Here is a 27,912-nt window from a genome sequence, read left to right as displayed (position 1 = left end):
AGGCATCTCACCACCTGACTGGTCAAAACTATTACAACAAGCAGCAGGGCCATTTCCTGCTATCTGAGGACTGTGTGTGTGTGTGTGCTTAGGACCCTGCAGTCAACAGGGGGGGCCCCAAACTGCAAGTTCAGCCTGGATATATTTTGGGAGAATTAAAAGTACCTGTGTATTTTGGCTCTTGCATGCTGTAGATAACAGTTTTTGCTTATGTTGATCTTGTGCAGTGGTCTAACACATACCCTATCATAGAAACAGATCCAAAATGGTGCTGAAGGTGTTGCAGTGTTACATGGAAATGTGTCTTACTGCCTGAAACATTATTATTTATTTTTTTTTTTATTGTTTTGCACATTACAATGGAGGCTGGCCATTGTATTTTTATTAATATGAGTAGGTTTTGTTAGTGAGGTTACAGGGAGAAGAGATAAAGAAGGTGGAGGATTTTAAGTATTCAGGGTCAACAGTCCAGAGCAATGGAGAGTGTGGAAAAGAGGTGAAGAAGCATGTGCAGGCAGGTTGGAACGGGTGGAGAAAAGTGTCAGGTGTGATGTGTGATAGAAGAATTTCAGCAAAAATGAAAGGAAAGGTGTACAAAGCTGTTGTGAGACTTCCAAAATATAGCCATAAATGTCCCAGAAGAGCCCCAAATCAGCTGTTCCCGCTCGTGCCCAATCTTCTGGCATGCCATAAACATGCCATACCATCCCTATACTTAATGCCACTGTTTGCCCAGTTTTCTGGCATGCCATAAACATGCCATACCATCCCTATACTTAATGCCACTGTTTGTCCAGTCTTCTGGCATGCCATAAACATGCCATACCATCCCTATACTTAATGCCACTGTTTGCCCAGTTTTCTGGCATGCCATAAACATGCCATACCATCCCTATACTTACCGCTCTTTGCCCAGTCTTCTGGCATGCCATAAACATGCCTTAACTCGGCCAAATATTGCTGGCCCCTCCTTATCTATTATGGATAACCCTAATCATACCACAGTTAAGCCAAAAGGCTTTCTTAATGCCAAAAGAAAGCCAAAAATACCAAATGTGTGCCATGATACAGCCAAAATATTTGCTATCTGGGATGGAAGCGGCTGAGGAGCTGGAGCCAACATGTCTGCAGCCTCACTTTGTATGTTTATCAGCCAGCATCCCTGACCGTGACTCCACCGTGACTCCACCGTGACTCCACCCCCTCCTCCGTGATTGGCCACGTTCACTGCACCTGTTCGACCCTCGCGCCAATCGGCACGCTCCGGTCCGTCTGCTCCAAGATGGCGGCTTCCAGTGCTCCGTATCATACATCATCGCCTCTGAAAGCTGAATATTACTGAACATTACTAAATATTACCGAACATTACTGAACATTACTACCTCCCGGCGGGTTTAACCGTGTGCGGAGGCAAGACCAGAAGAAGTGAAGAAAGCGTGGGCTGACTTGCAGACGGTGAAACGCGGAAACGGTTTCTCCATGGAGCCGGTGTCGGCGTAGAGACGGAGGAGGAGGAGGGGGGGCTGTGTTATCCGAGTATGGCCACCGAGAACAGGATCCATTTTTGGAGGAGAAACGCAAAGGTTCCCGGAAGGTGAGTTTGTCTTGTTTCATACACGAAGCTGGGGACACGCAGCCTGTTTCTGTGTGAGTGCACACGGACATTATACCAGGCTGACCCCACACCGACCAAACACTGCAGCCCTGCAGCTGTCTCCGAGTACCGTGTGTTTGAATCCACCTGACCCGAGGCACAGCTCTCCATCCCCGTGTCTCTCTTGTCAGGTTTGTGTAGAAGTGAAATGAAATGCACAAAAGTTCAGTCTTTGGTATTTAAAGAGCTGGAAATAAGTGAGTATTCTGTTCCTGAAACATGTGGAGCATCTGTGCACTGTGCTGTGACCTCACTCTCTCTCTTTGTGTACAAAGCAACAACACATGTGAAATAATAACACAACACCTGTCATGTCACAGCTTGGTGAGAGTGTCTTCATGCAGAGTGTTTAAAGTCAGCCATGTTTAAACTGTCCTCTGGGTTCTTCAAACATTGTCAGCTTGTTATCTTTCCTAAAAAAAAAAACTCACTGGGTTATAATGACTTATAATGACTTATAATGGCTTATAATGGGTTATAATTGGTTATAATGGGTTATAATGGGCACTGAGGGCCTGCAGGTATTCTCATCTCTCACCTGGCACACTCATAGAGAATAGAAACTGAGCAGACTTCATTGATAAGCTCATGCGTTCATATCTTTATTGGCTTGAGTGTCTTTATGACTGCTGTGACGACGTCTCCGAGTACCGTGTGTTTGAATCCACCTGACCCGAGGCACAGCTCTCCATCCCTGTGTCTCTCTTGTCAGGTTTGTTAGAGGAGTCACAAGTGTAGGAGTGAAATGAAATGCACAAAAGTTCAGTCTTTGGTATTTAAAGAGCTGGAAATAAGTGAGTATTCTGTTCCTGAAACATGTGGAGCATCTGTGCACTGTGCTGTGACATTGCCCTCACTCTCTCTCTGTCTCAGGGTTCCCACGGGTGCTTGAATTCCTTGAAAATGCTTGAATTTCAATTCAGTGTTTTCAAGGTTGTGAAAATGCTTGAATTTTTTTGTGAAGTGCTTGAAAATGCTTGAAATTTGTGTGTGATGTCTATCTCAATAAACCAAGAGAAAACAAAAATGTTTCCTAAGCGGCTACGCGCTTGATCCGATGCCTTTACATGCAGAACTCAGTTATCATACTCGCTTGGTGTTCTGCCGAGAAATAACAGTATTTCAGTACTATATACTATATAACAGTACTATCGACACCTGATACATTACATTCCAGTAAATCATGTGTGTCTCTTGTCTGTATTTTGTCTTCCTGGGGCTGGTTCCTGGGGCGCTCACAAGCTGAGAATACAAGCCAATTCACAATTAGTTAAAAATCAAAACAGTCAATCTACCACCATATGAAATAATGCTAATTAGACCCATATTATTATGCCATACAGTGGCACCGCTGCGCTTCCCATGACCATCATGGCAAACACAACTAGTAGGCTACCTATTTAAAGGTGCTGGAAAAACATGTGAAATAATAACACAACAACTGTCATGTCACAGCTTGGTGAGAGTGTCTTCATGCAGAGTGTTTAATCTGTCCTCTGGGTTCTTCAAACATCAGCTTGTTATCTTTCCTAAAAAAAAAAAAAAAACTGTGACTCACTGGCTTATAATCGCTTATAATGGGTTATAATGGGTTATAATGGGCACTGAGGACCTGCAGGTATTCTCATCTCTCACCTGCCACACTCATAGAGAATAGAAATTGAGCAGACTTCATTGATAAGCTCATGCGTTCATATCTTTATTGGCTTGAGTGTCTTTATGACTGCTGTGACGACGTCTCCGAGTGGGTGTCCTGCCCTTGTAGAGAGGATCTCTAAGGAGAGGGCGTCGCTGTCTTTGTCACACACACACACACACTGATCTTTCTCAGACTGTTGTGGGTGGAAGCCCAAACACAAACATATGTTTGAACAGGAAAGCGAGCAGCTAGTCCTTTGCCTGCCTGTCCTTGAGCAGGCTCCTGATAAAACAAGTCGGATAAACAAGAGACTCTGCCACTGCCAGATAATCAGCAGGCCCAGTTCTCAGCCAGCCACCGAGCTTACTGTCGGTTTACTCATACAAATGACATGAATAAAGACGTCCTGGAGCCTCAGGCATGAGGGAGCCACAGTTTGACAAAGTCCACATCCTAGTAGTGATATTTGTTATCTTGTGATCGTCCCACAAAAGCCTCTGTGTTACTCTGAATAAGGCGCTTATCATGATTGAAATTTCTGCCACATTTTTCAGAGAAAAAGGAGAAGTCATTTAAAAAAAAAAAAAAGACAGCACTCTGCCCTCAAACTTCTGGTTTCTGTGTAAATAATTTGATTACAACACATAACTAATGTCTGACTGTGCTGTTAAGACAGACCCAGGTTTGCACATTGCCTCAGTTCGCACACGGTGTAACCACAAAGGGAGGGTTGAAGTCTGAGCACACATTCCTTAATCCAGTCTAAAAGTTTGAACTGGGTGCAGGACCTGCTGGTCACAGCGCTCTATGAAGGAAAGGAGCCTCGGTGCCAATTGTGGTTCTGGCCCAGATCCCGTCCTTACGACTCTTTGACTGTGTTTGCTTTGGGTCGCCAGAGAGTTGGAAAGAAGCTGAGCATTAAGATTCTCACATCCGCTGAACATAATGTCCACCACAGGGTGGTGAAGAACACGGGGTCTGTGCAAGCTGTCCTCTAGTTCTGTTTGATACACATTCAAACCGCCCGATCTAAATGAGAGCAGGTACGGGTTAGGTTATTTTCTAACAGGGACGAACTGAGCTGTCATGTTAGTGGAAGGCACAATGTGAAGCTGCAGTTGCTGGCTGTGCTTCACAAAATACTCCCCACTGTGTTTTGAGGCATCAGAAACTCATTCAAAATCATCAGCGCATCATCAGGACATTACCCAAATTAACACGTTTAAAGTAACAACAATAACTGCTCTGAAGCAAGAATCCACTCCTCCCTTACTCTGCCAGCAGGGAACCACTGTGCCTCCATCCAGAAGTGTAAGCTCCCTTACACAGGAAAACAGATACCCATGCACAGGTGATCACCTGCAGAACCATTCGTGTCAGCCAACTTCTTTGCTGCCCACGGTTTTGTCAGGCTGTCAGTGAGCGCAGCCTGTTTGATGCGGGCAGGTCGTGCTGTCAGCTGTCTACAGGATACTGATACTGAGTCAGAATGTGTGTACGGGTAATGATCTGAAGAAGGATGCAAAACCTTATGGATGTATACAAATACACAGCCTCTCCTTCATCTTCAGTGTTTGTCGTGTAATAACACTGGGCACGTTGTGTATGACAGCTGTGATCCTCTCTCTTCTGTGGTTGACTTCATTGTTGTTGTGGAATAGATCAACAAGGAAACAAGGAGAAATCTGTTATTATAAAAACAAACAAAGAGAAAACAGTCTGCCAACTTTCCTCTGAATAATAACTGATGAACGTTTAGCACTAGTTAGGTCAAAGACTGGGAGACTGCTGTGTTTTCCTGCACAGAGGTGACAGCGTTTCACATGTCATCTTCTACAGCGTACAGCCAGTTTATGGAGCACAGCATCCACCTCTCGACCCACGATTGAGACGCACGTAAGTGCCGAACCAAGCTGGACTGCATGGTGTCGCGTTACCCACGTCTGTCTTTATTTTTTAAATTTATATTTGAGTTATTTTCAGCCTTTTTTTTGCAGCATTTTGTCCCATGCTTTGCATAATTGTACATATTGTGGATTGAATGCATCTGTACTGTATCCGTGTCAACGTTTACGTTTTTAAACTTCTTTTTGTTGGATTTGTAGTTTTTGTTCCTTCTCCTAAAGTTCTGTGTAATTAGCTAATACCATTGTAATTACCATTCTTATTTAAATTCTTCTCTCTTTTGTTTGTCTCTCTGTCTGTTTGCTCTCTCCATCTCTGTCCCTCTGCAGATATCCCAAAGACACAACGCCCAAGTTGAACAATCTCAAGTCTAAAAAGGCCTCCAGCTTCCATGAGTTCGCCCGCAGCACCAACGATGCTTGGGACATCGACGATGAGGAGGACGAGGATTTCCTCGGCACCCAGCTCCCTTCATCCCTGCCATCGGGCCTGCACTCAGCGTCCTCACAGAACCAGGTATCTACAAGTCTTTTTTTATAAAGAGTAGTTATGGCTGTTGTGCTTGGTCTGAAATAAAGGGGGTGTTCTGATGTGTTTCCACGCAGCAACAGCAGAATCAGGGCGGTGACACAGAAACAGGCGTGTCACACAGACTGGAAGCCCCAAACCTTCAAGCTCAAAACCTCCAGGATGTGCAGGAGGAGGACACAGAGTGTGAGCACGTCAACGGCAAGGTTGTCAAGTCTAGTAGTGACGCCCACCTCAACACGTCTTCAGGTATGTGTGTAATGTGCTGCAGCAGCAGCTCATATGGCATTAAGAGCTACTGAGCAGCTTATCAGATGATTCATAGTGAAGCTAATTACAGACTTTGTCAGGGGGCTAATCGTGCAGTCAGGATGAGTGGGATTCTATCAGGCCTTCAGCATGAGGCCTGCAGTCCTCAAACGGTTTCTTCAAATGCTCTTATCACCACGAGTGCTACAGGAACACAGCGTTACTGTGCACTGACACTGTTTTTAACAGAGTTTACCTTCACATGAAGCAGGGTTTTTTTGCTATTCATCGGTCCAGTTAACTTGCTCTGAGTAGTCAGTACTGATGTGTGAACACCATTTATTGTTTAGTGGGCAAGAATAATGACATGGTCAGTTACAAATCAGACAAAAATTTCATTTCTAAAGAAGATAAAAGGAAAATAAACCTCCAAGAATGAATCTGGTTGGACTTAATCACAGGACAGACCAAACCAAAATAAAAACAATACACTATACTATACATTTGTATAGGCTGGTAATAATCCACCTCTGTACTCTAAATAGTCCCTCACTCCAAATTTAATCCCGAAGTTTATATTCTCTCAGATTAACCATAGAAGTGAAGGTGATAACAAAATGTCTTTCCCTTTGTATAGACGGGGGTCGGTTTTGAAGGTTATTATATATCGTGGTTCTTTCTTGTTTTCACAAAACTCCTAAGTTTTTGAGTACGGCATTTCTAGATCTTTCTTATTTTCCTTGTTTGGCCACAGTACGCTCCACGCTGCAAAAGCAAAACACTCTCCCAGCCCGTCCTATCATCCCGCTGGTGGCTCGCATCTCAGACCAGAACGCGTCGGGGGCGCCGCCCATGACGGTGCGTGAGAAGAGCCGGCTGGACAAATTCAAGCAGCTGCTGGCCAGTCCAAACACTGACCTGGGTATGAGAGCGGCACACACTATCGCTGAGTAGACGTGGATGTGCTGTTTGCCTGTCGCTGTGTGTTTACATCTGCTCTGTGCTGTTACAGAGGAGCTCCGGAAGCACAGCTGGTCAGGCATACCCAGAGAAGTCCGGCCAATCACATGGAGACTTCTCTCCGTAAGTCTCATGACCTTGAGTTTTTGCAGTATCACATGTTCTGCTCTGCTCTGATCTTGGCTTGTTGCACAGAGTAGAGAGTAGCAAGTTAAAATCCTTTCCAGAACATGCTCTCATAATGTCGAAAGCCTTATCCTTCTAGGCCACCTTATCTGCTCTCCTTTCTCTTATCTCAAATAGCTGGCCTGTTCTGTTCCTCTGAAACTGCTTACGTAATCAAAAAGAAATCTTCTCCTCGCTGACATTTTGTCTCTGTATTTTCTCTCCTCTCCTCTGGGTCTAACAGGGCTACCTGCCGGCCAACAAGGAGCGCAGAGAGCTGGTGTTAAAAAGGAAGCGAGAAGAATACTTTGGCTTCATAGAGCAGTATTACCACTCCAGAACAGACGAGCACTATAAAGACACATACAGACAGGTAGTGCTACCACTCATCAGTCCAAAGAATCTGTAACCACCATATTTATGATATGATACAACCTGTTATCAGATGTCCACAGTCACATCTCAATAATCTTTCTCCCTGTTAGATCCACATTGACATTCCACGAACCAACCCTCTGATTCCCTTGTTCCAGCAGCCCGCAGTACAAGAGGTGAGACCTGAACTACTGAAGCGCAGTCAGCAGTCTCAGTAGTTAATCTCAAGTGCATGTGGATGATTCTGGTGATTAAACGTGAAGCAGGAGCAGAATCTTTGGCGTGAGTGGTCCCGGTGTCATAGAGCTGGCTCTCATTTAACCAGGCTAGTGCACCATGAGGACTGGTGCATGGCTAAACGAACTGCGGACCAATCAATTTACTGGATATACAGACAGAAGTCTTTAGTTTACAATACAAATGTTTTTTTTTAAAGATTTTTTTTTGGCCTTTTATGCCTTTATTGATAGTACAGCTGAAGATAGACAGGAAGCAGAGAGAGGGGGAGTGACACGCAGGGGATTCGAACCGGGGCCAGCTGCAGTGAGGACTATAGCCTCCACACACAGGGCGGCCGCTTAACCCACTACGCTACCGACCGCCCCGCACAATACAAATGGTTTTGATAAAATACATTTTTTGTACAACCATATGTCCAAACTGGACTTCTGTAGTTTCTCTGACAGTGTAGATCAGCTTTCTGATACCGGTTATCCCCAATCAAGACGATAGGCTCAGTGAAGCAAGACCGCCAGACTAAGTTGAACTTGTGCCATGATACAGGCCCCAGGACTCCTTTCAGCAAATCTCAGACTTGACAAATAATACTGAAGAGATTGTAAGAGTGCCAGCCATAGAGGAAGAAGCTGCATCAGATTGCTCCACTGCAGAGGAACCTCTCTGTAAAAAGGAACTTCACTGACAATGACTTGTTCCTCACATGTGCTGATTTCAAAACAACAAATATTTGTGTCCAGATTTAGCAGAAACCTGTGATCCTGTATATCATACTGATAGAAATATGATGTTATTTTCTTATTCTGTTTTACATGTGTGAAGAGTAATCAGTTTTAGATATTTGCATGGTGAATATTCATATTAATCATGACACATTAACTTTCACCATATTGTTTACCTTGCCCAGCCCTAAGCATAACACATACACACATTATTACACTCCAGCTGGGAGATTTTTCAGAAAACGTAACACAAAATGTTGAATCTCACACTGCACACAGAATAATCATAATAAACGGAGGATAGGTAATGCATCGATATCAAATGCTCATCAGAAATAATGCTGTTCATCAGTAACACAGTCTGTGAGTCTTATTTTTGATATTTCTACTTCTTTATCTTGCCATGAATCTAGAGAACAGTTGGTCTTCTTCACTGCGTCTGTGTCTGTATCAACCACACAGTTTGTTTTTACTGAACACACTGAGCCTGGGGAAGCCGTGTGTGTGTAATGAAGATCACAAAGTATTACCTCAACTCTCCAACAAGACTTGGATTAGTTTGATTTCTAACACAAAGCGTGTGTTACAAAGTGTTTGAAAGACACAGGTCTTTACCACGCTGGATGCCATTTGTTGCAATAATATTGTTAGCTTGAATTCTTCTGGACATGATAATCGTGTAGTGAAATCTGATACTGTGTCAGCCCGAAAGGAAAAGAACGCTTCATTTGTCCACTCTGGACTGCCACACATTTAAAATGTATCACAGTGATTAGCCTTAATGTTGCAGTGCTGCTCACCAGGGTGACGTTGTTCATATCAGGAGACTTCAGGAGGCCGTGTGGAGTGTGTCATTTTGTGTTTGAAGAATTCAGTGCGTCAGGTTGGCGCTTTGCACGAAGAAGTTACACACTGAAGTTAGGAATCATGGTGACAATGATCTCTGGTGTCTGTAAGTAATCAGCCATTTTGTTGTCTTTCATTCGTCAGGTGTTTGAGCGTATTCTTTTTATCTGGGCCATCCGTCACCCAGCCAGCGGTTACGTCCAGGGAATCAATGATCTGGTCACACCATTCTTCGTCGTCTTCCTGTCCGAGTTTGTCAGTAAGTTACTGATGTTCTATTCACACCTAACCTTTTAGTTTCTGATTGACATTATTTGGCTTTTTTAGCCTGGTGATGGATTCATGTTTTTACCTCTGCCTTACAAAGTTGTGACCAGGACTGCCCCTGAATCAGGATTTGAAGAGTCTGCATTTCAAACTGAAAGTGATTCCTGCTTTTTCTAATCTATATTTCATGTTTCAATGGGTGTCCGCTCACCTGCAGGGCAGCAGCCCAACACTCCACTCTTATATCAGCCAACATCAGTGTCATGTTGTACCCGCAAGACTCATATTTAATACATTTGTTCATTATGAAAGCGTCAGATTCCCTCAGGGGAAGTGAAAGCGTGCATCCTAGTTATAGTTCAGTTGTAAAATTCTAGTGCACTACAGGTCCTGCCACAGTGCACGGCAGTAGAGGAGGTTGTACCAGTGTCTGGTTCAAAAGTAGTCATGTTCCCCCGCCTCATGCTGTCCGATGTCACAGCGTCCTCTGTTTCCATTACCCTTCTCTACTTCCATCTTCTCAGAGTGATGACTTTAATCACGGGCAGCTCTGGTTGTTCTAACATCTGAGGTGTGAACATTTCTTTAGGCAGCCTCAGTAGGGAGCAGCATTCAGGGATCTACGAGTCACCTGTGTGAGTTCAGTGTTATTTGTTGTTCCAGCTGAGGACGTGGAGAACTTTGAAGTGGCAGCGCTGCCTCTGGACACCCAGAGAAACATCGAAGCTGACAGCTTCTGGTGTATGAGCAAGCTGCTGGATGGAATACAGGTTGGGCTACACACACACACACACACACACACATATCTTACACACACACACACATCTCAATAAAGACTTATTTAAATCCTTTCAGGACAACTACACCTTCGCTCAGCCTGGAATCCAGAACAAAGTGAAAGCTTTAGAGGAGCTGGTCAGCAGGATAGATGGTAAGCAGACTCCTGTCTGTCGTTTCATGTGTCGCATCAGGTGTTAGGTTGCTTCTACTTTGTACTGACGTCTGCCCCGCTCACTCCTCTATTTTAGGCTTGTTTACTATGAGATCATGAAGAAAGTGGCCTAATTTTAACATCTGTGTGTGCGTGTGTGTGTGTGTGTGTGTGTGCATCCAGAGGACATTCACAATCATTTTAAGAGATATGAGGTGGAGTACCTCCAGTTTGCTTTCCGGTGGATGAACAATCTGCTGATGAGGGAGCTGCCACTTCGTTGCACAATCCGTCTGTGGGACACCTACCAGGTAGAGCTGCGGGGTGCATCCCAGCATCCCATCATCAAACCTTTTACTGTAGAAAATAATCCAGTACAGGCTAAAACAGTAGAACTGTAGAAGTCACACTGTTGCAAGCATGCCCCATTCTACTGTATCTGTAAAGTGGACTGTGTTTAGGACAGACTAGGTTTAGTCACCGCTGTGTTCTGATTGGCTGTGATATCGCTCTGTGGTCCTCAGGCTGAAGCAGAGGGTTTCTCCCACTTCCACCTGTACGTCTGCGCTGCTTTCCTCATCGAGTGGCGCAAAGAAATCCTCTCCATGGTTGACTTTCAGGTACTGATGTCTTTGTAGTCATATTCATTCTTTGTAGCTAAAATACTCATTAATCAATCAATCAATCAATCAATCAACCAATCAACCAATCGGTCAGTCAGACTTTATTTGTATAGCACTTTTCATTAAATGTAACACAAAGTGGGGTGTCCATTAGCTCAGTTGGTAGAGCATCCGCCCCATCTACAAAGGCTCAGCCCTTGCTGGTCCAGGTTTCGAATCCGACCTGCGGCCCTTTGTCATTCCCCATCTCTCTCTCTCTCTCTCTCTCCACATTCCTGTCACTCTTCAGCTGTCTCAGTACAATTTTAAAAAAAAAAAAAAAAAAAAAAAAAACTTAAAGGCCAAAAAAATGTCTTTAAAAAAAACACAACCTCCACCCTATTACAAACACATGCACCACACAAACTGAGGAAACGCTATCTCATCATCTTGCAGTGAAAAAACACCAGAGGCAAAAATGAATAAGTAATCAAATCAAATACTACTAATATAGTAAAGATTAGAACTGCTAAACATCAGCATGCTTGCATTGTCACCATGAGCATGTTAGTGTCAGTGCTTGTCTGGGGTCATAGTAAAGTGAAAACTTTTTGGTGGTTTTGGACTGTTAACAAAACAATGATGATTTGAAGACGTCCCCTCAGATCACTGTGATGAGCATTTTCCATTTTTTGAACCATAAATCAGTTCATTGATACATCAATTGTTAGATTAACCATTAGTTGCAGCCGTTAAAGGCAGCTCGATGGTCCCCACAGTGAAATATTTGAACATTACGTGTTCAGTAGTCAGACATAGGGTTCTGGTTTTCATACTTTATATATTTGTGAGGTGGAATACGTACCCTGTTATTATCCCCTGTTCTCCAGAGTAGTGTCAGTGAGAAGTAAATGTCTCTTGTTGCTTTCAGGGCCTTCTTATGCTACTGCAGAACCTTCCCACGATCCACTGGGGTAACGAGGAGGTGGGTCTCCTCCTGGCTGAAGCTTATAGACTAAAGTACATGTTTGCAGACGCACCCAGCCACTACAAGAGATAGGCCGGAGGCTGCATCACTGCAAACACAGCACCCTCACCAGACTGTGACTGGATGGACCGAGTGCACCTGACCATCTGCAGACATCAACCTGAAGGGAAGTCTTCTCGTGCAGCTCCAGGACACCTGCAGGATGTCATCCCAGAGCCACAAAACTTCTCCTGTGAACACCAAGCTCAGTGAATGTCACACTGGATTTGGATTCATGGTGCACCCACAGAGCTCAGTGAACATGAGACTATTTGCAGTCAGGTTACTGCATTGTATCAAAGGACTGTTACAGTATAAAAACATAGCTATGCCTTTTGGTCTACTTTATTGTTTTTGCTCATGCACCATCAATTGTCTCCAGTGAAATATACGCCCAGAAGAACTTGCTGTGATATAAAGGGATGATGAATGTTTGTGAGATCATCCTTTTAGTGAAAGATGATATCTACAGATATTTTTATTTTTTTTATTTTTTTATTTAGTTTTTTTTTTGTTGTTGTTTTTTTAAGAGGGAAATGAGGCGACTATAATACTAGTCTGACACTGTCGAGCTGTTGTGAGTTAGATTTTGGTTTAAGGTTACCAAATCTGCACTGTACAATCAACGTCTAAAAGTCCTCACTTTGGATTTGAATCAGTCACTTTAATTGACTCTCATATTTTGGGAAGTTTTAAGACCCAAAAGTAGCAAACAGATGCTGTGTTTCTTTTAGAAGTGATCTGGTGTCAGTTTTCCTTCCTGGTTCTTATGAATCAGCTGATGAAGAGAAATGTTTGAATCACTGAACAGTGGGAAAATTAGAATTTTTCTGCTTCTGACTGTACCAGAAATAATGGAGACCCTCTGATTAATGTAGCTGTTCATAAGTCAGCTGAAGATGAATCTAAATTTGATTCTGTTTTTGAATTTTTAGTTTTATTTAGAAACGATGGCACATATTAACACGATGGCACAAAATGAGAGAAGTTCTTTCTGTTTTGTCCTGATTGTGTTAATTTTTACCAAACTAATGTCTTTATGCATAACTATGACAGTAGTCTTTTAAATGAGCTTACCTGTGCTCAGTGCACAAACAGCGTATGCATAATAAATAGATGAAATGTTGGATTTCCTCAGTTTACAATCATTTCAGTCGTTTTTGGGGTTGAAGACGTTTAAAAAGCGTCTGTCCGTGCTCGTCGGTACTGAAGGATATTTAGTCCCATCGTTCTACTTGAGACAGTCCAGTGGACACAGTGCAGCTCAGAATATGACAATGCCTTTTGTTATGAGCATTTCTATTGTACACCTGTATTTTAACGTGTAACCTGGATACACTGTTTGTCATCGTCAATGCTTGTGTTTTATATTGTCTCAGCTTCTCGTTAGGTTTGTGTCACATCTGCGACTTTTTCCGGCTGCAGACACAATCCGACAAACTGGGGGAGGAGCTGTGTGTGTGTGTGTGTGTGTGTTACTACTGTGTTACCATCTACCTTCATTACCAGTGTTAATTATAACACACTGTATGTTTGAAAAATCTGACAATCATTAGACTTTGGTACTTTGATTTCCATAACATTAGATGTGTTTTTAAAGTTTTTGCTTAGCATTCTGAACTAAATGCTCTGTGAGTACAGTCTAGAATCAGGAAGTGTGATTCCTGGTGACTACCCTGGTCATTTTAGACTGCAACAAACTGAACAGAGAAACATCTTTCATGGTTAGAATGAGTCTCGGTTCATATTCAGGAAGTGCTTCTGAAGATACTTCTTAAACTGAATCACTGGAAACATCCAACACTGTGTGGTATTCCCCTTTATGGTTCATCATCCTTGTTTAAAGCAGTCTGAAATATGTTGGATGGTGGTTGTGAGTGTTACAGTATGCCTTTAGCCTTAAAGTAGGTGTTCGTCATTCAGGTGCGCCAACTGATTGTGTCACTACCAAACCGGTGTTATTCACTCCACACTGTTTTTATCTAAAGGTCATCTGTCCTCAGAAAGCCACAATGATAACTAAAGACTGACAACATGAAAACCTGTTGATTTGTTTCTGAAGTGTTCACGCTGTTTCAACGATAAAATGCCAAAATGTTTATTGGGCCAATACAATCTGTTTTAGAGTGCTTCTGTAGTCAAGAATAATCACATTATTACAGTACCTGCTGTATATTAACTTTTTGTTTATATTAAACGGTTGTTCTTCATTTTGGCATTTTTGTGTGTGTGTGTGTGTTATTTTACTGCACTTTATCTATTATAAGTGTACATTACATAATGCCTCATTTGCATATTGAAACATAAATATTTCAGAAAACTTCTATACAAAAAAAAATAATTGTTAATATAAGTCATCAGTTAGATCCTGTTCACCTGTAGTGTCTCAGTTTTACAATCCATAGGCCAAAGCAGAGCCACACGTCTTTACCTCAGTATTATTTTTATACGACAAACCTCAAACATCTATAATGTGAAGCTTTGTACAGAGGGCTTTTTGATTCAGAAAAACATGGAGCACTGATTGCAGATTTTTATGGTCCTAGTAGTATTTTCTGATTTTAATAAAAAGGGGTCTCCAAAATAAGATATCCAATGTTCACAAACTCAGAAAAATGCAGGAATTATAGTTTAAGTTCAAGTTCAAGTCGGCTTTATTGTCATTACTGTAATATGTACACGACATGCAGAGAATTGAAATTGCGTTTCTCTCTGTCCAAACAGCACTAAACATGAAATATAAAATACAAAATATAAGTGAAGATGTAAAAATATATATAAAATTAAATATGAAATAAAAATATAATTCATATAAAAAATAAAAATATATATATACAATATATACAAGCTAAAAGACATCCGGGAATAGAAAAGTCTGGAGATATAAATAGTATGAACCGTATAAGCAAAATTATCAATATAAATATAAGTATATGCAGTATGATATAAATATAAATATAAATAAAGCAGTATGGTAGGATTTTAAATTAACAGAATTTCAGTATGAACAGGTTATACATTTCAGTTACACAGAAAATTTCCATCCATTTGAATTACATAGGTTTAATATAACTAATAAACTTAATGTGAAGCAAGTAATAAGATTTATGTAATCACACTAATAAACTCAATGTGCTTCCACTACACTACACAGTAGTGTAGTAGTTTTCAGGTTCAGTATTAATGAAGCTAACTTGTTTTGCCCAAACAGTGAAAATTAATGCAATCATTTTGAGTGGGTGGAAACTTTCGATTTGAATTGAAATGCATGATATGTGCAAAACATTTGCATATTTAAATATAACATTTCAGAAAACCTATAAAAAATAAAGTAACCAGTTGTGGAACTTTGATGGTTTCTGATTTTGATAAAAAGGGATCTCCAAATAAGATATCCAATATTCACACACTCAGAAAAATGCAGGACTTATACATTTCAGTTACATAGAAAATGTCCATCCATTTGAATTACATAGGTTTAATATAAAGGAACTAATAAACCTTAATGTGAAGCAAGTAATAAGATTTATGTCATCACACTAATAAACTCAATGTGCTTCCACTACACTACACAGTAGGTTCAGTATTAATGAAACTAACATGTTTTTCCTAAACAGTGAAAATGAATGCAACCATTTTGAGTGGATGGAAACTTTCGATTTGAATTGAAATGCATGACTTGTGCAAAACATTTGCATATTTAAATATAACATTTCAGAAAAGCTATAGTAACCAGTTGTGGAACTTTGATGGTGTCTGTTAACATTTGACCGTGTCTCTTCTTCAAACTCATTTCAGTCTGCTCTGTCAAACACATGATAATATAAAAATATAATATAATATAATAATAATTAATATCCATTAATAAACATCAACAGATGTTTTGAAGTGGGCACGTGACGTGTCGGAAGTGACGCAGCCGCAGCTCACGCTCAGAGGAGACCTCCATAAAGTTCGCTTTCACTTGCAGCCATGCCAGTGTGGTTCGTGTCAGCCGAACCGAGCCTTCACGGGACATACCGCGGGAGCTGGAGCGGCTGAGGACACACACGTTGAGAGCCGAGCGGAGCGGAGCGGAGCCGAGCCGAGCCGAGCCAAGCGGAGCGGAACGGAACGCGTCCATTTGTAGCATGTTAGCGCGGCTAGCGACGAGCTAACGGGAGCAAACACGAAGCTAAGCTGAGTTGAAGGTTGGTGACGTTCATGTGGCCTCAGCTCGGAGCTGTGTCTCTGACACGGAGCTCCTGCTTGTTGACAGAGTGTGTGTGCTGCTGTAGCTGCCTGTTCAGCAAAGCAAACAAAGCTAACAAGGAGACACTTCCCCATTTCCTCAGCCACTGAACACAACTGTGAGTCCTGACATCTGTTTTCCAGGTTAATGACTCAAACCTCTGCTGTCAAACAGGACCAGGCTGGTGAAGAGGATGGATGGAGTCAGCTGGAGCGCCACCCGGGCCCAGGAGTCGTTCAGCCGCTCCAGGACGGCAGCGGACACCCTGTCCAAGCTGGCCAGCTTCATCGCGCGCAGAGAGACGAAACCGCCGCCGCAAACCCCGAGACAGCCGCAGCCGTCCCACCTGCCCACGTTTGTCTGCTCGGAGTGCGGTAAGGGCTTCCCGTACGCGACGGATCTGCTGCACCACCAGGAGGTGAAACACGCCTTGCCCAAGCCTCACCGCTGTCCCTCCTGTGGGCAGGCGTTCTCCCTGAGGTCGTCCCTGCAGCTACACAAGTGTGGCCACGACTCCTTCCCGTGCGAGCTTTGTCACGGAGAGTCGCGTCTCGGTTCTCCGTGTCCAGCGTGTACGACCCGCACCTCAGAACCCGGCAGGGGGCCGCCTCACATCCTGGACAGGAGCCCGTACGCGTGTGCCCCATGCGGGAGAGGCTTCAGCCAGAAGCAGGCCCTGCTGCACCATCAGCAGGCCGGTTGTAGCGAACCACCGACCCCGTCAGATCTAGTTGACGCCGGTAGCCTTCCAGATGATTCTCCGCCAGTTTCGGAGGGGGACTCGACCCGCTCGGATTCTTCAGACACCCTGCGATCCAGCAGCAGAACTGTCAATATGTGCCAATTCTGTTTGAGAATTTTCCGCACAGAGGCTGGACTGCAGCGCCATGAACAGACCAGTCATGCAGACGAGCGGTCAGACCTCAGACAAGGTGCTGGTGGAGAAGCGTGGAAAGGAGGGAACGCTAAGGCGGATGGAGATCCGATTAAAAGGCCAAAATCTGAAAAGAAGCTTCTGAACTGTCGCTCCTGTGACATGGTTTTCAGGAGCACCTCTAAGCTGTACCTGCACAGAAAAGAGAAGCACAGCAGAGAGAAAAACATCAGGAGAGAACCGAGGCCGGTCCTGAGCAAGCGCCGAAGAGGAGGCGCGTATCCTTGTCAGGTCTGCGGGAAAGTCTTCCTCCATCATTTGTCACTTAGGGCGCATTACAGACGGCACACCGCCACATGCTTCAACACAATCAAAACTGAAAGCCAGTCTGCGGGATGCACCACCAAAGACTCTGAGTTATCAGAAAATGGACCAAATAAAGTCAGAACCAGCCCAGCAGATAACAGGACTGGTCCAGGGAGGCCCAGGAAAGAGCCCAGATCAGAGAACAAGATTACTGATCCAGAGCGATGCAGAGAAGTGCCTGAAGAAGAAGAGGAGGAGGAGGAGGAGGTAGAGCGAGAGTTCCCATGCCCCTCCTGTGCAGAGGTTTTCTCCGTGCAGTCGCAGCTGAAGGACCACATGGAGCTCCACCAGTCCTCCATGAAGAGGAGGAAGTGCAGCGTGTGCACCAGCGAGATGGACACCTGTAAATGGCCGGGCTCGAAGAGACACCGGCTGTACCACTGCGTGCCCTGCCAGCAGGGTTTCTCAGCACTGGACTCTTTCCTAGAACACTGTCAGGAGCACCTGCGAGTCAGGGTGGAGGAGGACTGCATCACAGAGGGCTACACGCACCAGGCCAGCAAAGCCTGAGGTCCACTTTGAATGTTGTCAGCGATTTTTGCCTTTTTTGCCTTGATTAGAGAGCGGATAGTAATAACATCTGTGTGATTGCTGTTGATTAATCAGTTAATTGATGATGTTCGGTGTTAAGCAAACCAACACGCCAGACAATGAATTGTTCCAGGGCTGCACTGTGTTCTTGCATGTCTTCTGGAACCTTTCAGGTGTTTTCTTTGTCCTAGGCGGCCAATTATTAACGAATTAATTTAATAACATCATCACTGTGTCGTGCATCGCAGCCTGTTACAAGCTTTGTTGTATGTCGTTCTGCAGCCAGCTCTAAGATGAATTTATACAAACACTTGCGTGCACTAATCGTGGGCAGATGAATAGTTTCAGGTTTATGACTTAGAGATGATTCATCCACTGAAACCTGTGGCAGCCTGAAAGGTTGGAGAGGAAAAACATGCAAAAACACAAGTATGTTTCTTCAGTAGAGTTCTCCATCACTGACAAACCACTATAATTTGCCCATAACATCTTAAAGTTGAGTTGGCGTCGGCTCTAAGATCATCTGGGCCTCATGGGGCTGTTTGGACATGGATTGTGTACGTTGTAGCCAAAGCGCTGTCAGAGATGTCTGTCTTGTTTGCGAGAGTCTATTTTTACACCAGACATCTGGAGTGCTTTATGATTCTGCTGTATTTTGTTTTTCGTTTTGGCAAAAGCTAGAAGAGATCTCTGGGGATTTGTCATTTGTAGCACTTGCATTTAGTGCTGCGAACATGACCACGGAATATTTCATGTTTTGTCCCAAGGTATGAATGAAGTCACGAAGTGTGAAATGTTTTCAACATTGTTCTGCTGTTTTGAAGAGCCCAGCATGTGGCAGTAGTTCATGCCATGACCTATTGGATGATCAAACTCTTTGGCAGTCGTGGATAGTTGTACTCAGTAGAGCCTTTCATTGGGGCTTGTCTTAGCTGGCATTCTCTCTGGCGATGTTACCTAGCTATGCAAACGGATGGACTGACGGCGGCCCTTCAGTGTGTCTGTGATGCTCGATAAGTGCGCTTTGGTGAGTGAACTAGGATCAACATGAGCTCTTTTTTCTTTTCTTTTCTTTTCCTGAAGAAATTTCAGCTACTGTGAAAATGATTAAAAATTATTTAATAGGTTTTGAAGCTTCCACTTTTTCAAACGTCTTTTGTAAATTAGTTTGTGGCTCTTTATAGGTACACAATAAAAAACGAACAGTTCTCATGAGGTGTTTGTCTCTTTACTGTCTTTGCTAATCTTGTAAATACAGTCTAAAAAGTGCTATAAAAATGTGATTTTTTTTTTTTTTCACTTTCACTGGATTAAATCTTTTGACCGACTTCAGTCCTAATCATAACTATTAACTAACTTTTCATGTATTTCTTAAATAATTTTAAAGGAACACTTTAATATCCATACATCATCTGTAACCTCTTCTCCTCATCAGGGTCACAGTCAGCTGGACCAGTTGCCAGTTCATCGCAGGACACAGACTAACAACCATTCACACTCACATCGATACCTATGGATACTTTACACTTCATTATTATTATTTTTTGGATTTTTTTTTTGGCTTTTTATGCCTTTATTGATAGTACAGCTGAAGATAGACAGGAAGCAGGGGGCAGAGCGAGGGGGAGCGACACGCAGTAAATGGCCGTTGCAGCTGCAGCGAGGACTATAGCCTCTACACACGGGGCGGCCGCTTAACCCACTACGCTACCGACTGCCCCCACTTTATTATTTATTATTACTTAACAAAATGTAAAGTCCCATAGTTTTAAGTCAATATTGTGTATTAGTCAGTAGTTTTAGTAGTCTTCCCTCCTGGAGTGCTGCTGATTGTGAGCATGTTTACACTTCAGCATGATCTATTTTACAGAATGACACAGCATCAAACATTATTTTCTTCCATGTTTAAAAAATATTGTGCTCTTTCTGTGCAGAGAAGCACATACGGAATATAGTAAATTAAAATTGTAGTCCCACATATTTGTCTTTTTTTTTTTTTTTAACATTTACTTTATGTTCATTATTCTCTCGTCATGCCACAGCCTGAAGGGAAGCTCTGCGGCCTCCTGGCCTCATGGTGGCGCTGCACACACACACACAGGGTCAGTAACTTCCGCTCTCTCGGAGCACGTTTCCTTTCCGCGGGTTGTGAAACGAAAATCAGACGAACGAGTTTTTCTGCGTTTACAGAAGAAAGACAACATGAGTAAAGCACACCCGCCCGAGCTGAAGAAGTAAGTAGTTGTTGAATTAATTAATTAATTAGTTTATTATTATAAAGGCGCTCTGTGTTCTCCAGCAGCGCTACATTGTCTGCCATGGACACAGGCTAACATTAGCCTAGCTGCCCTGCCATTCATTGTTCATGTGAGAGTCTGAAGCTCATGCTGTTTCTCCTTTTCACAGGTTCATGGACAAGAAGCTGTCCCGTGAGTAAACAAGAGAGGCTGATGTTTAAAACACATGTTGGTGTGTGTGTGTGTGTGTGTGTGTGTGTGTGTGTGTGTGTGGACTCACAGACAGCAGTGAGTCCTCTGAAAGCAGGTGAAGCTTGATCTGTGTCCACCCTTTTTTGTCTTCCAGTGAAGCTGAATGGAGGCAGACACGTGCAGGGCATCCTGCGGGGCTTCGACCCCTTCATGAACCTGGTGGTGGACGACTCTCTGGAGATGGGCCCTGGAGGACAGCAGAACAGCATCGGCATGGTGGTCAGTACCTCGGCTCAAGTCATCACTTGTGTTTCTCATACTGTCAGCAGAACAGAGCTGTGTACTATAGTACACTATATTCACCCTGCGTTTGAATTTGACTGTCCAGGCTGTGAGATTTTGGAGTATACTGGGGTGCAGATGTGTTTACTGAGGCTGGTAGAAAGAGATAGTTCAAGGACAAGAAACATAATGTTCATTATGAAGCAGAAAACAAAAAAAAAAGGAAATTATCAGTGGGAAGATGTCCGAGTCAGCCCATTTTGAGAAAATTGTATAAGAACCAACAGTTAGAGCTCCTCAAGGAGCCTTTTCTCTGTAAATAGGGATGTAACGATACACTCAACTCACGACTCAATTCGAGTTTGTTTACGATATGATTTTTTAAAATCAAAATGAGCTACAGACAAATTATGACCAAATGAAATTATCTTTTTATTTGTAGGAAAAAAATCTTTCTTTACAGGAACTCTCAAACAGTTTGTGTTCTCTTATTAAAAAGTGCAACTTACATCTTAAACAACAAAACACATGACAGATATCTTCTTTCTTTAGAAACAATCTCACAGTAAACTGCTGTTAACTGCTGTGATGTGCAGTTTTCACTCACTAGGTGGCGTAACGTTACATGTTGCTCATGTTGCCGCTATATATTTGCAGTCTCTTGCAATATTTACATGCTGTTTTGGTTTTGTCTGTCCGTTTCTCACTGGTTGTATTTGTGTATATAGGGAATCCAAAATGCCGCCACACAGGTGATTTCAAACTGCTCAGTGTGTCTTCTATTTTCTACCGTCGCCATGTCTTCCCTCGCTCTGTGCTCCGTACCTACGTAGTGACGTGAGTCACGTGACTTGACGCCTGACGTTCAACAAATGAATCACCAACCAGTGACTTTTTTAAGATAACGTAACCTATTTCTGATTTAAGAAAGAAGAAAAAGAACATATCCTACTTCTCTCGCATTCGCCAAGAATCACGATTCAACTGATGCGAGTCGTCACGCATTTGTACCGATTTTTAATCGTGTCACGATGCATCGTTACATCCCTACTGTTAAACGCTCCTTCTTGTACAAGAATAATAAATTCACCTTTAACTTTGATACTTTGAATCTCCTAACAGTCATGCTCTCACAAACTCCCACATGTTAGAATGGAGGCAGTGTGTTTACAGGGTCTGCTCTCAGCGCAGAGATGAAGGGGAACATTAGGAACATGGTTTAGTGTAGGTCACCCATGAAACGTGCCTGTGTTGGACGTTCACCATCTCATAGTTCTGTTCTGGCTAATCTGAATGTGCATGTCCAGTTTTCCACTTGTAGTCTTGAGAAGTCTGTTTTGTGTGTGTTGTGTTAACTGTGTGCGCTCTCGTGTCTCGTAGGTCATCAGAGGAAACAGCATCATCATGTTGGAGGCTTTGGAGAGAGTATGAGAAGAGGGAAGGCTGATCCACACAGTTTTACATTCTGTTATCCTGTTTTAGTTTTTTTGGTTTGAAAGCGCTGACGCAGTCTCGTGTCTTTGAGTTGTAACGCGGTTATGGCTTCATCAGACTGAGGACGTTTTGTTTTGAACTGTTTAATCTTGTGAATAAATCTGTTTCTCTTTGTATTCAGTGTCTGTGCGTTCAGTTTATTACCACCTGCCACTGCTTATTCACCTTAAGTTATTACTCCAGGAGTCCCAGTGAGGCTGTTTTGCATCTTAAACCTGCCCTGGAAACACTAAGAGAGCTGTTAATACTAACTGAAGCTGTTTTGTATCTTAAGCAAAACTACAGCGAGTCAGTTTACAGCACTAAAAGTAGCAGCTAAAGTCAGTACAGATGAAATAGTTTAAAGTCACAGTTTGAGGATACACAGCAGGTCATTCTGAACTGTGACAATACAGATTAAAAGAAGAAAAACCTGTTTTTCTTTAGGTCCAGTATTGACTGTGCAGAGCTCAGAGACATTTTCCAATGTGGAATACAGCGAGTATTCTCATATGTCTTAACTGAATATGAGACAGAAATGATAAACATTTATTAAATGTTGGCACAAATGGATTCAAAACAACTCCAACATGCTTACGCAACAGTTCGGGTAAGGATCGGGTAATCTGAGATTGTAACAACACCTGTATTTCTACAAGCAGTTTAAAAACACACACGGATCAGACATTTTCCTGCACACTGCTGTCAGAAACTGAATATGATCAGCTGAACATGTCACAGTTTTTGTGTTTTTAAAAAGAAAATCAGCCTAATCAGATTTATCAGTCATGATAAATGACATTTTATAGTTTATGTTTCCGCCTGTGATTCTCCAGAACATAACAAATCTACTGTCATTCATTGGGGTCGAGTCCCCTTCAGTGACGCTGACGATAGGTGGCGCTGTGTTTGGGACTGTGTGCCTCCCCTCAGGTGGACTTTTATTTTGAAAGGCGATTGTCGTCATCGCCGGGACGCTTCTTGACGTCTCTCTGTCGTAGCCGTTTTGACGGTATGTGGAAAGTAGCAATGTCGGAGGAGGTTGGGAAGGCGCTACAGTCGGTAGTGGATCGGGTGAACCAGGCGGCGGCGAGGCGGCCAAAGGTAACTGCAAGCCCGGGAGACTCCTCTGCGGAGCGCCGCTAACGTCGCTCCACTCTCTGGGAGCCCCGTAAATGTCGTTGCTGCGGCGGCACGACTCGTTATGTAAAGGGCTGCCAAACACCTCAACCTTTGGATGGGAGGCGGTGTATCAGCCAGCGGGATGACTTTGATTACATGCTGGATCAGCGTGCACCGTAACACACTGTTTGATTCAGTGTTTGGCATGTTTGCATTCATTCATGCTCCCCTCACACTACAGCTCTGTCATCATTAGGTCATGTAGGTCAGAGCGTGGAGGCATGCACAGTGTGGATGGATCCTATAAATCTGCACCTGCATGGTGCATGTGAGGTATCCAGGAACAGTGAGCTCCATCACAGGGGCTGAGTCACTGTTCTGCTGGAAACCAAAGCAAGCATGCTGCATCACACACACACACACACACACACACACACTCTGTTGATGCACTCACTGATACAGATGACAAATGAGCCTGTCCTGTCCTTCCTCAGACACTACCAGCTGTGCCGCCACGCCTCGTCGCTGTCAGCAAGACAAAACCCCCGGACATGGTCGTGGAGGCCTACAGGCAAGGACAGCGTAACTTTGGAGAGAACTATGTGAGTATAGTTTGCTTTCCAAGTGTCACGGTGTAAAGTTAAAACTGAGAGGAGTCCAGGTTTGACATGGCCTCGTCTTCTGTCCTCCACACCAGGTCAATGAGCTTGTGGACAAAGCTTCTGATCCTCTGGTACGTTCACAGATTTTATTTGACCTCATTGTTTTTTACATCCCGGTCTTTGACTTGACTGATTTTTTTTTTTTCTCCCTCATCCAGATTTTAGCCTCATGTCCAGAAATCAAGTGGCACTTTATCGGCCATCTACAGAAGAATAACGTCAACAAGCTCTTGGGTGAGTACAGGTCGGCCCCCCCTCCTGCTCCAGCTGCTTTTAAACAAGAACAAACTCTGCACCGAGTCTCGTCTTTGTGTTCCCAGGTGTGCCGAACCTGTTCCTCGTGGAGACCGTGGACTCAATGAAACTGGCCGACAGGGTCAACAGCTCGTGGCAGCGTCTCAGAGGAGCCAGCACCCAGAGGTTAAAGGTCATGCTGCAGATCAACACCAGCGGAGAACAGAGTTAGTGTCGGGCTTTTCATCGCGTTTGTCTGCTCCGAGCTGAACAAAGACAACAGAGCTGACCGGTAAATATATGTTGTAGGTAAACATGGCCTGCCACCAGAGGAGGCGGTGAACACAGTGAAACACATCGTGTCCCAGTGCTCCGCCCTGCACTTCTCAGGACTCATGACCATCGGGCGCCATGGCTACGACCTCACCCTGGGCCCCAACCCGGACTTTCAGGTACTAAAGAGTGTGTTTGAGCTGCACTGCAATGTTTGTGCCTGTTATGTTTTTTGGGCCAACTGTACATACATGAGAGGATGTTACGACCATAACTCAGGGTATGAAAAGAAGTAACATAAAACCAGATTTTAAGGTTATTAAACAAAAGTATTTTATTAAATGAAAAGGAGGTGAGGCAAACGGGAACTAAGGGCGAGCGAGTGCTGTTAAACGAACAAACAAATATAACAAAAGTAGAACTCTAACAGAGCCTATAATATCTAACTAGAAAACCAAAACGAGAAAGAAAAACCTCACTAACTAAATCTAACACTAAATAACAAAACACACATCCAAAACAGCACCCCTGAACTAATGAGTCTAACAGAAATAGTCTACGTGTGATCAGTACGATAAACTAACTAAACCCTGCCCAGTCCCAGTAAATCAAACACCAAACAAAACCTTCTCAAAAACACGAGTTAACCTATGTTAACATTCACAAATTCAACTAACTAGGCGAGCTTCCAAATCCACGCAACACACAAAGCCGCCAAGATGCTCAGGCGGCTCGAGTTTAAATGCCCGTGATGCTGCGGTGCTGGGCTCTCTCATTGGCGGCGCGGAAAGGATGCCGCACCAATCCTGGCCCTGCACACCCACAGACGTGTTGTCCCCGCCTCCTCAAGTTGGGGCCAACCAGGGACCGGCAATCGCACACCTGCATTTACCTAGGGGACACTACACACACACACACACACACACATATATGCGGCGGCAGCTGTAACAGAGGACCATGATGATAGATATACCATTCAACAGAATACACTTCACTACCACCTCAGTAATAAACCTAAAGTAGAATCCTTTCTTTTCTAAAGCAGAGGTCATAGCAGAGATGCATTCATGTTGTGTTGGATCACATCACATTGTACAGATGAGGTAGATACAAACTGATATACACAAATGTTAAACTGGGTTTGAGTTTATTTAGAAACAGTGTCTTCATTAAATAGTTTGTCCACCAGAGAGCGCTGACAGCTTGATTCTTGCACTCTGTTCTGTAGATCACAGACAGACTTCTTAAAAAACATAAAATCTGAGGGATGTATATCAAGACTCCTGTCTGGAGGGGTCATGGCTTTTTGGTCATGTGTGAGCTAAAATATTCCGCTGCACGTCATCTCTTCTTCATTCCCCTACCCACATGAATACACGCTGGACACCAGTGATCTGCGGATCACAGTTTTATCTGCAGATAATTAAAGTAATAAAAATGAACACTCAGAGTAATAGAGGATGGGTGGCAAGTGGGTGAAATGGAGTGAAGCGTCTTCCCATTAAGAGACATCAGTTATTTAAACGTCCTGACAGGACGAGTACAGCCGTCCTCCAGATCAAATAATACAAACATGTCATTGTGTTTCCTCTGTCCTGTACAGTTTGTAGTTTTGCTGCTTAAGTATTAACACTGTTTTGATGTCACTGCTTGCATGAGAACATTTCAGATAAATGAACACAGACTCTCTCTAATCATAAAAGAAAACACTCATAGCAATGCAACACACACACACATGCACACAGAGAGCTTGCACTGCTCAACATTATTTAAAAAGTAAAATAGCCTTCAGGGATCTGCAGAGGTGGAGTAAAATAGTTTTAATGGGTGGTGTGAGGATGATTTATGTGTCTGGATTCAGATTAGGTAAGAGGCGTCCCACGTACCGCTACATCAGTCACACCCGGTGGAGGTCAGAGTGCGATCTTCTAGTTAATGTCATGTGTTTATGTAAATAAAATATAAAGCTGATATATTGTTACCAGTATATTTTTTAAAAACTAAATATTGATATTGGTCTAGGGCGAAAAAGTGCAGCTCAACAACGTGTCTTCTCTCGTAGATGCTGCTGAGTCGGAGGCAGGAGGTGTGTGACAGTCTGAAGCTGCCTCTGGAGGAGGTGGAGCTCAGCATGGGCATGTCCACGGACTTTGAACATGCGGTGAGCATCGTTGTCATTATTCTGACTTATTTGATTCCATGTGAATAACGCACATCATACTGTCTAACGTGTTCTCTGAGGGTTTTCTGATGTTCCATGTGTTCTCCTGTGTTGCAGATCGAGGTGGGGGCCACCAACGTGCGAGTGGGTAGTATTATATTCGGCAACAGGGAGTATCCCAACAGCGCAGCGAACACTCCAAATCCCAGTCCGGCTCCGAGTCCAGCTCCGAGCCCGGAGAAATCATCCAAGGTGGTATCAGAAGAGGCCGCCAAGAAGATGCAGCACCTCACCGTGTCTGGACACTGAGAAGAAGTTCTCCTCCTGTGAAATATCTTTAAGAAAAAAAAGAAAAGAAAAGCAGTCCTCATGTGCAAACTGATCAGAGCAGTGAAGCAGATCATTTCCACAGAGCCACGTGGAGCTAGGATTGCGTCATTTTAAAGTGTATTTGCTTAATCCTCTTCACTTTTTGTGCCCTTCTTGCTCTTTTAAGCATTAAAAAGTGGCATTCAGTACAGAACTAGTTCTACCTTTTTTAACAGTAGTGTGTTACTAACCTTTAGTGCTCTGACGTCCTTCTCATGGAAATCTCTCCTACAAAGGTTACAGGATCCAAAACATGCTGACGTGGAAAAATGAGATGCCACCTGATAGTGAAGGTTTGTTTGTGCTGATGTGATCTTTTCTACCTTTCCAACCCAACATGTGACAGTGCTGAAATGTGCTTGACTGTGTACAGTGTCCCACAGATCGGCGGCCCACTCAGTACAATGTACCGTTTTTGTTGTACAGATTAAACAAAGACTTGATTTAATAAATCATCGATCCCTTTATAAGGACACATAGTATTGTTTGATATTGTTTCGTATGGTGTGCCAAATGTGTCAAATCTCTATTCTTGATATTAACAAACCCGAGAGTAAAGCTGAAGACGGCCTTTTCTGTTTGTGTGTAACAGTCCTGTGTCCATGCTGTGCTGCTGGTGCACTGTTGGAGGTGAGAGGAGGGGGGGGTGAATCTATGCAAAGTGGTGATTCTGTTCGATTTTTACACTGCAGCTGTCACGGTGTCGCAGTGTTTTCCTTCAAAGATGTCACAAAGGTCAGCGTGTTTCCTGTCTCCCATGAAAAGTGCTTTCATTGTTCGATCTCAAAAACAAAAACA

General features: G+C 43.4%; 4 protein-coding genes across 7 annotated transcripts; all 4 read left to right on the top strand.

Moving 5' to 3' along the window:
* Positions 1–1,191: 1,191 nt before the first annotated feature.
* Positions 1,192–14,325, top strand: tbc1d22b (TBC1 domain family, member 22B). Of its 3 annotated transcripts, none has more exons than XM_027288862.1 (14): positions 1,192–1,594; positions 5,133–5,189; positions 5,528–5,714; positions 5,810–5,975; positions 6,730–6,897; positions 6,988–7,058; positions 7,345–7,473; positions 7,586–7,651; positions 9,425–9,539; positions 10,211–10,317; positions 10,403–10,478; positions 10,662–10,789; positions 11,003–11,098; positions 12,012–14,325. In XM_027288862.1, the coding sequence occupies exons 1-14, from the start codon at positions 1,539–1,541 to the stop codon at positions 12,138–12,140; spliced, it is 1,551 nt and encodes a 516-aa protein (XP_027144663.1). In that variant the 5' UTR covers positions 1,192–1,538; the 3' UTR covers positions 12,141–14,325. The 3 variants fall into 3 exon arrangements, with proteins under 3 accessions (XP_027144663.1, XP_019110700.1, XP_010747554.2); XM_019255155.2 differs by having other exon boundaries at positions 1,201–1,594; positions 5,804–5,975; XM_010749252.3 differs by lacking the exon at positions 5,133–5,189 and having other exon boundaries at positions 1,210–1,594; positions 5,804–5,975.
* Positions 14,326–16,004: 1,679 nt separating this feature from the next.
* Positions 16,005–19,324, top strand: si:ch211-148l7.4 (zinc finger protein 135). 2 transcript variants are annotated; one of them, XM_010749253.3, is made up of 2 exons: positions 16,005–16,297; positions 16,513–19,324. In XM_010749253.3, exon 2 carries the CDS (start codon positions 16,532–16,534, stop codon positions 18,086–18,088), a length of 1,557 nt encoding a protein of 518 aa, XP_010747555.2. In that variant the 5' UTR covers positions 16,005–16,297; positions 16,513–16,531; the 3' UTR covers positions 18,089–19,324. The 2 variants fall into 2 exon arrangements, with proteins under 2 accessions (XP_010747555.2, XP_019110695.1); XM_019255150.2 differs by having other exon boundaries at positions 16,482–19,324.
* An 859-nt stretch (positions 19,325–20,183) lies between these two features.
* On the top strand, positions 20,184–22,394 carry snrpg (small nuclear ribonucleoprotein polypeptide G). Its single transcript, XM_027288652.1, has 4 exons — positions 20,184–20,343; positions 20,516–20,538; positions 20,693–20,817; positions 22,201–22,394. The coding sequence occupies exons 1-4, from the start codon at positions 20,312–20,314 to the stop codon at positions 22,249–22,251; spliced, it is 231 nt and encodes a 76-aa protein (XP_027144453.1). The 5' UTR covers positions 20,184–20,311; the 3' UTR covers positions 22,252–22,394.
* An 848-nt stretch (positions 22,395–23,242) lies between these two features.
* Positions 23,243–27,589, top strand: plpbp (pyridoxal phosphate binding protein). The gene is made up of 8 exons (XM_019255211.2): positions 23,243–23,397; positions 23,910–24,017; positions 24,113–24,148; positions 24,236–24,311; positions 24,398–24,538; positions 24,621–24,763; positions 26,647–26,745; positions 26,863–27,589. Exons 1-8 carry the CDS (start codon positions 23,308–23,310, stop codon positions 27,052–27,054), a joined length of 885 nt encoding a protein of 294 aa, XP_019110756.1. The 5' UTR covers positions 23,243–23,307; the 3' UTR covers positions 27,055–27,589.
* The last annotated feature ends 323 nt before the right edge of the window (positions 27,590–27,912 follow it).

The sequence above is a fragment of the Larimichthys crocea genome, chromosome XV (genome assembly GCF_000972845.2).
Source record: "Larimichthys crocea isolate SSNF chromosome XV, L_crocea_2.0, whole genome shotgun sequence".
Classification (NCBI taxonomy): domain Eukaryota; kingdom Metazoa; phylum Chordata; class Actinopteri; family Sciaenidae; genus Larimichthys; species Larimichthys crocea.
The sequence above is the reverse complement of the archived record's forward strand: the minus strand, read 5'-3'. Positions and strand labels throughout refer to the sequence as shown.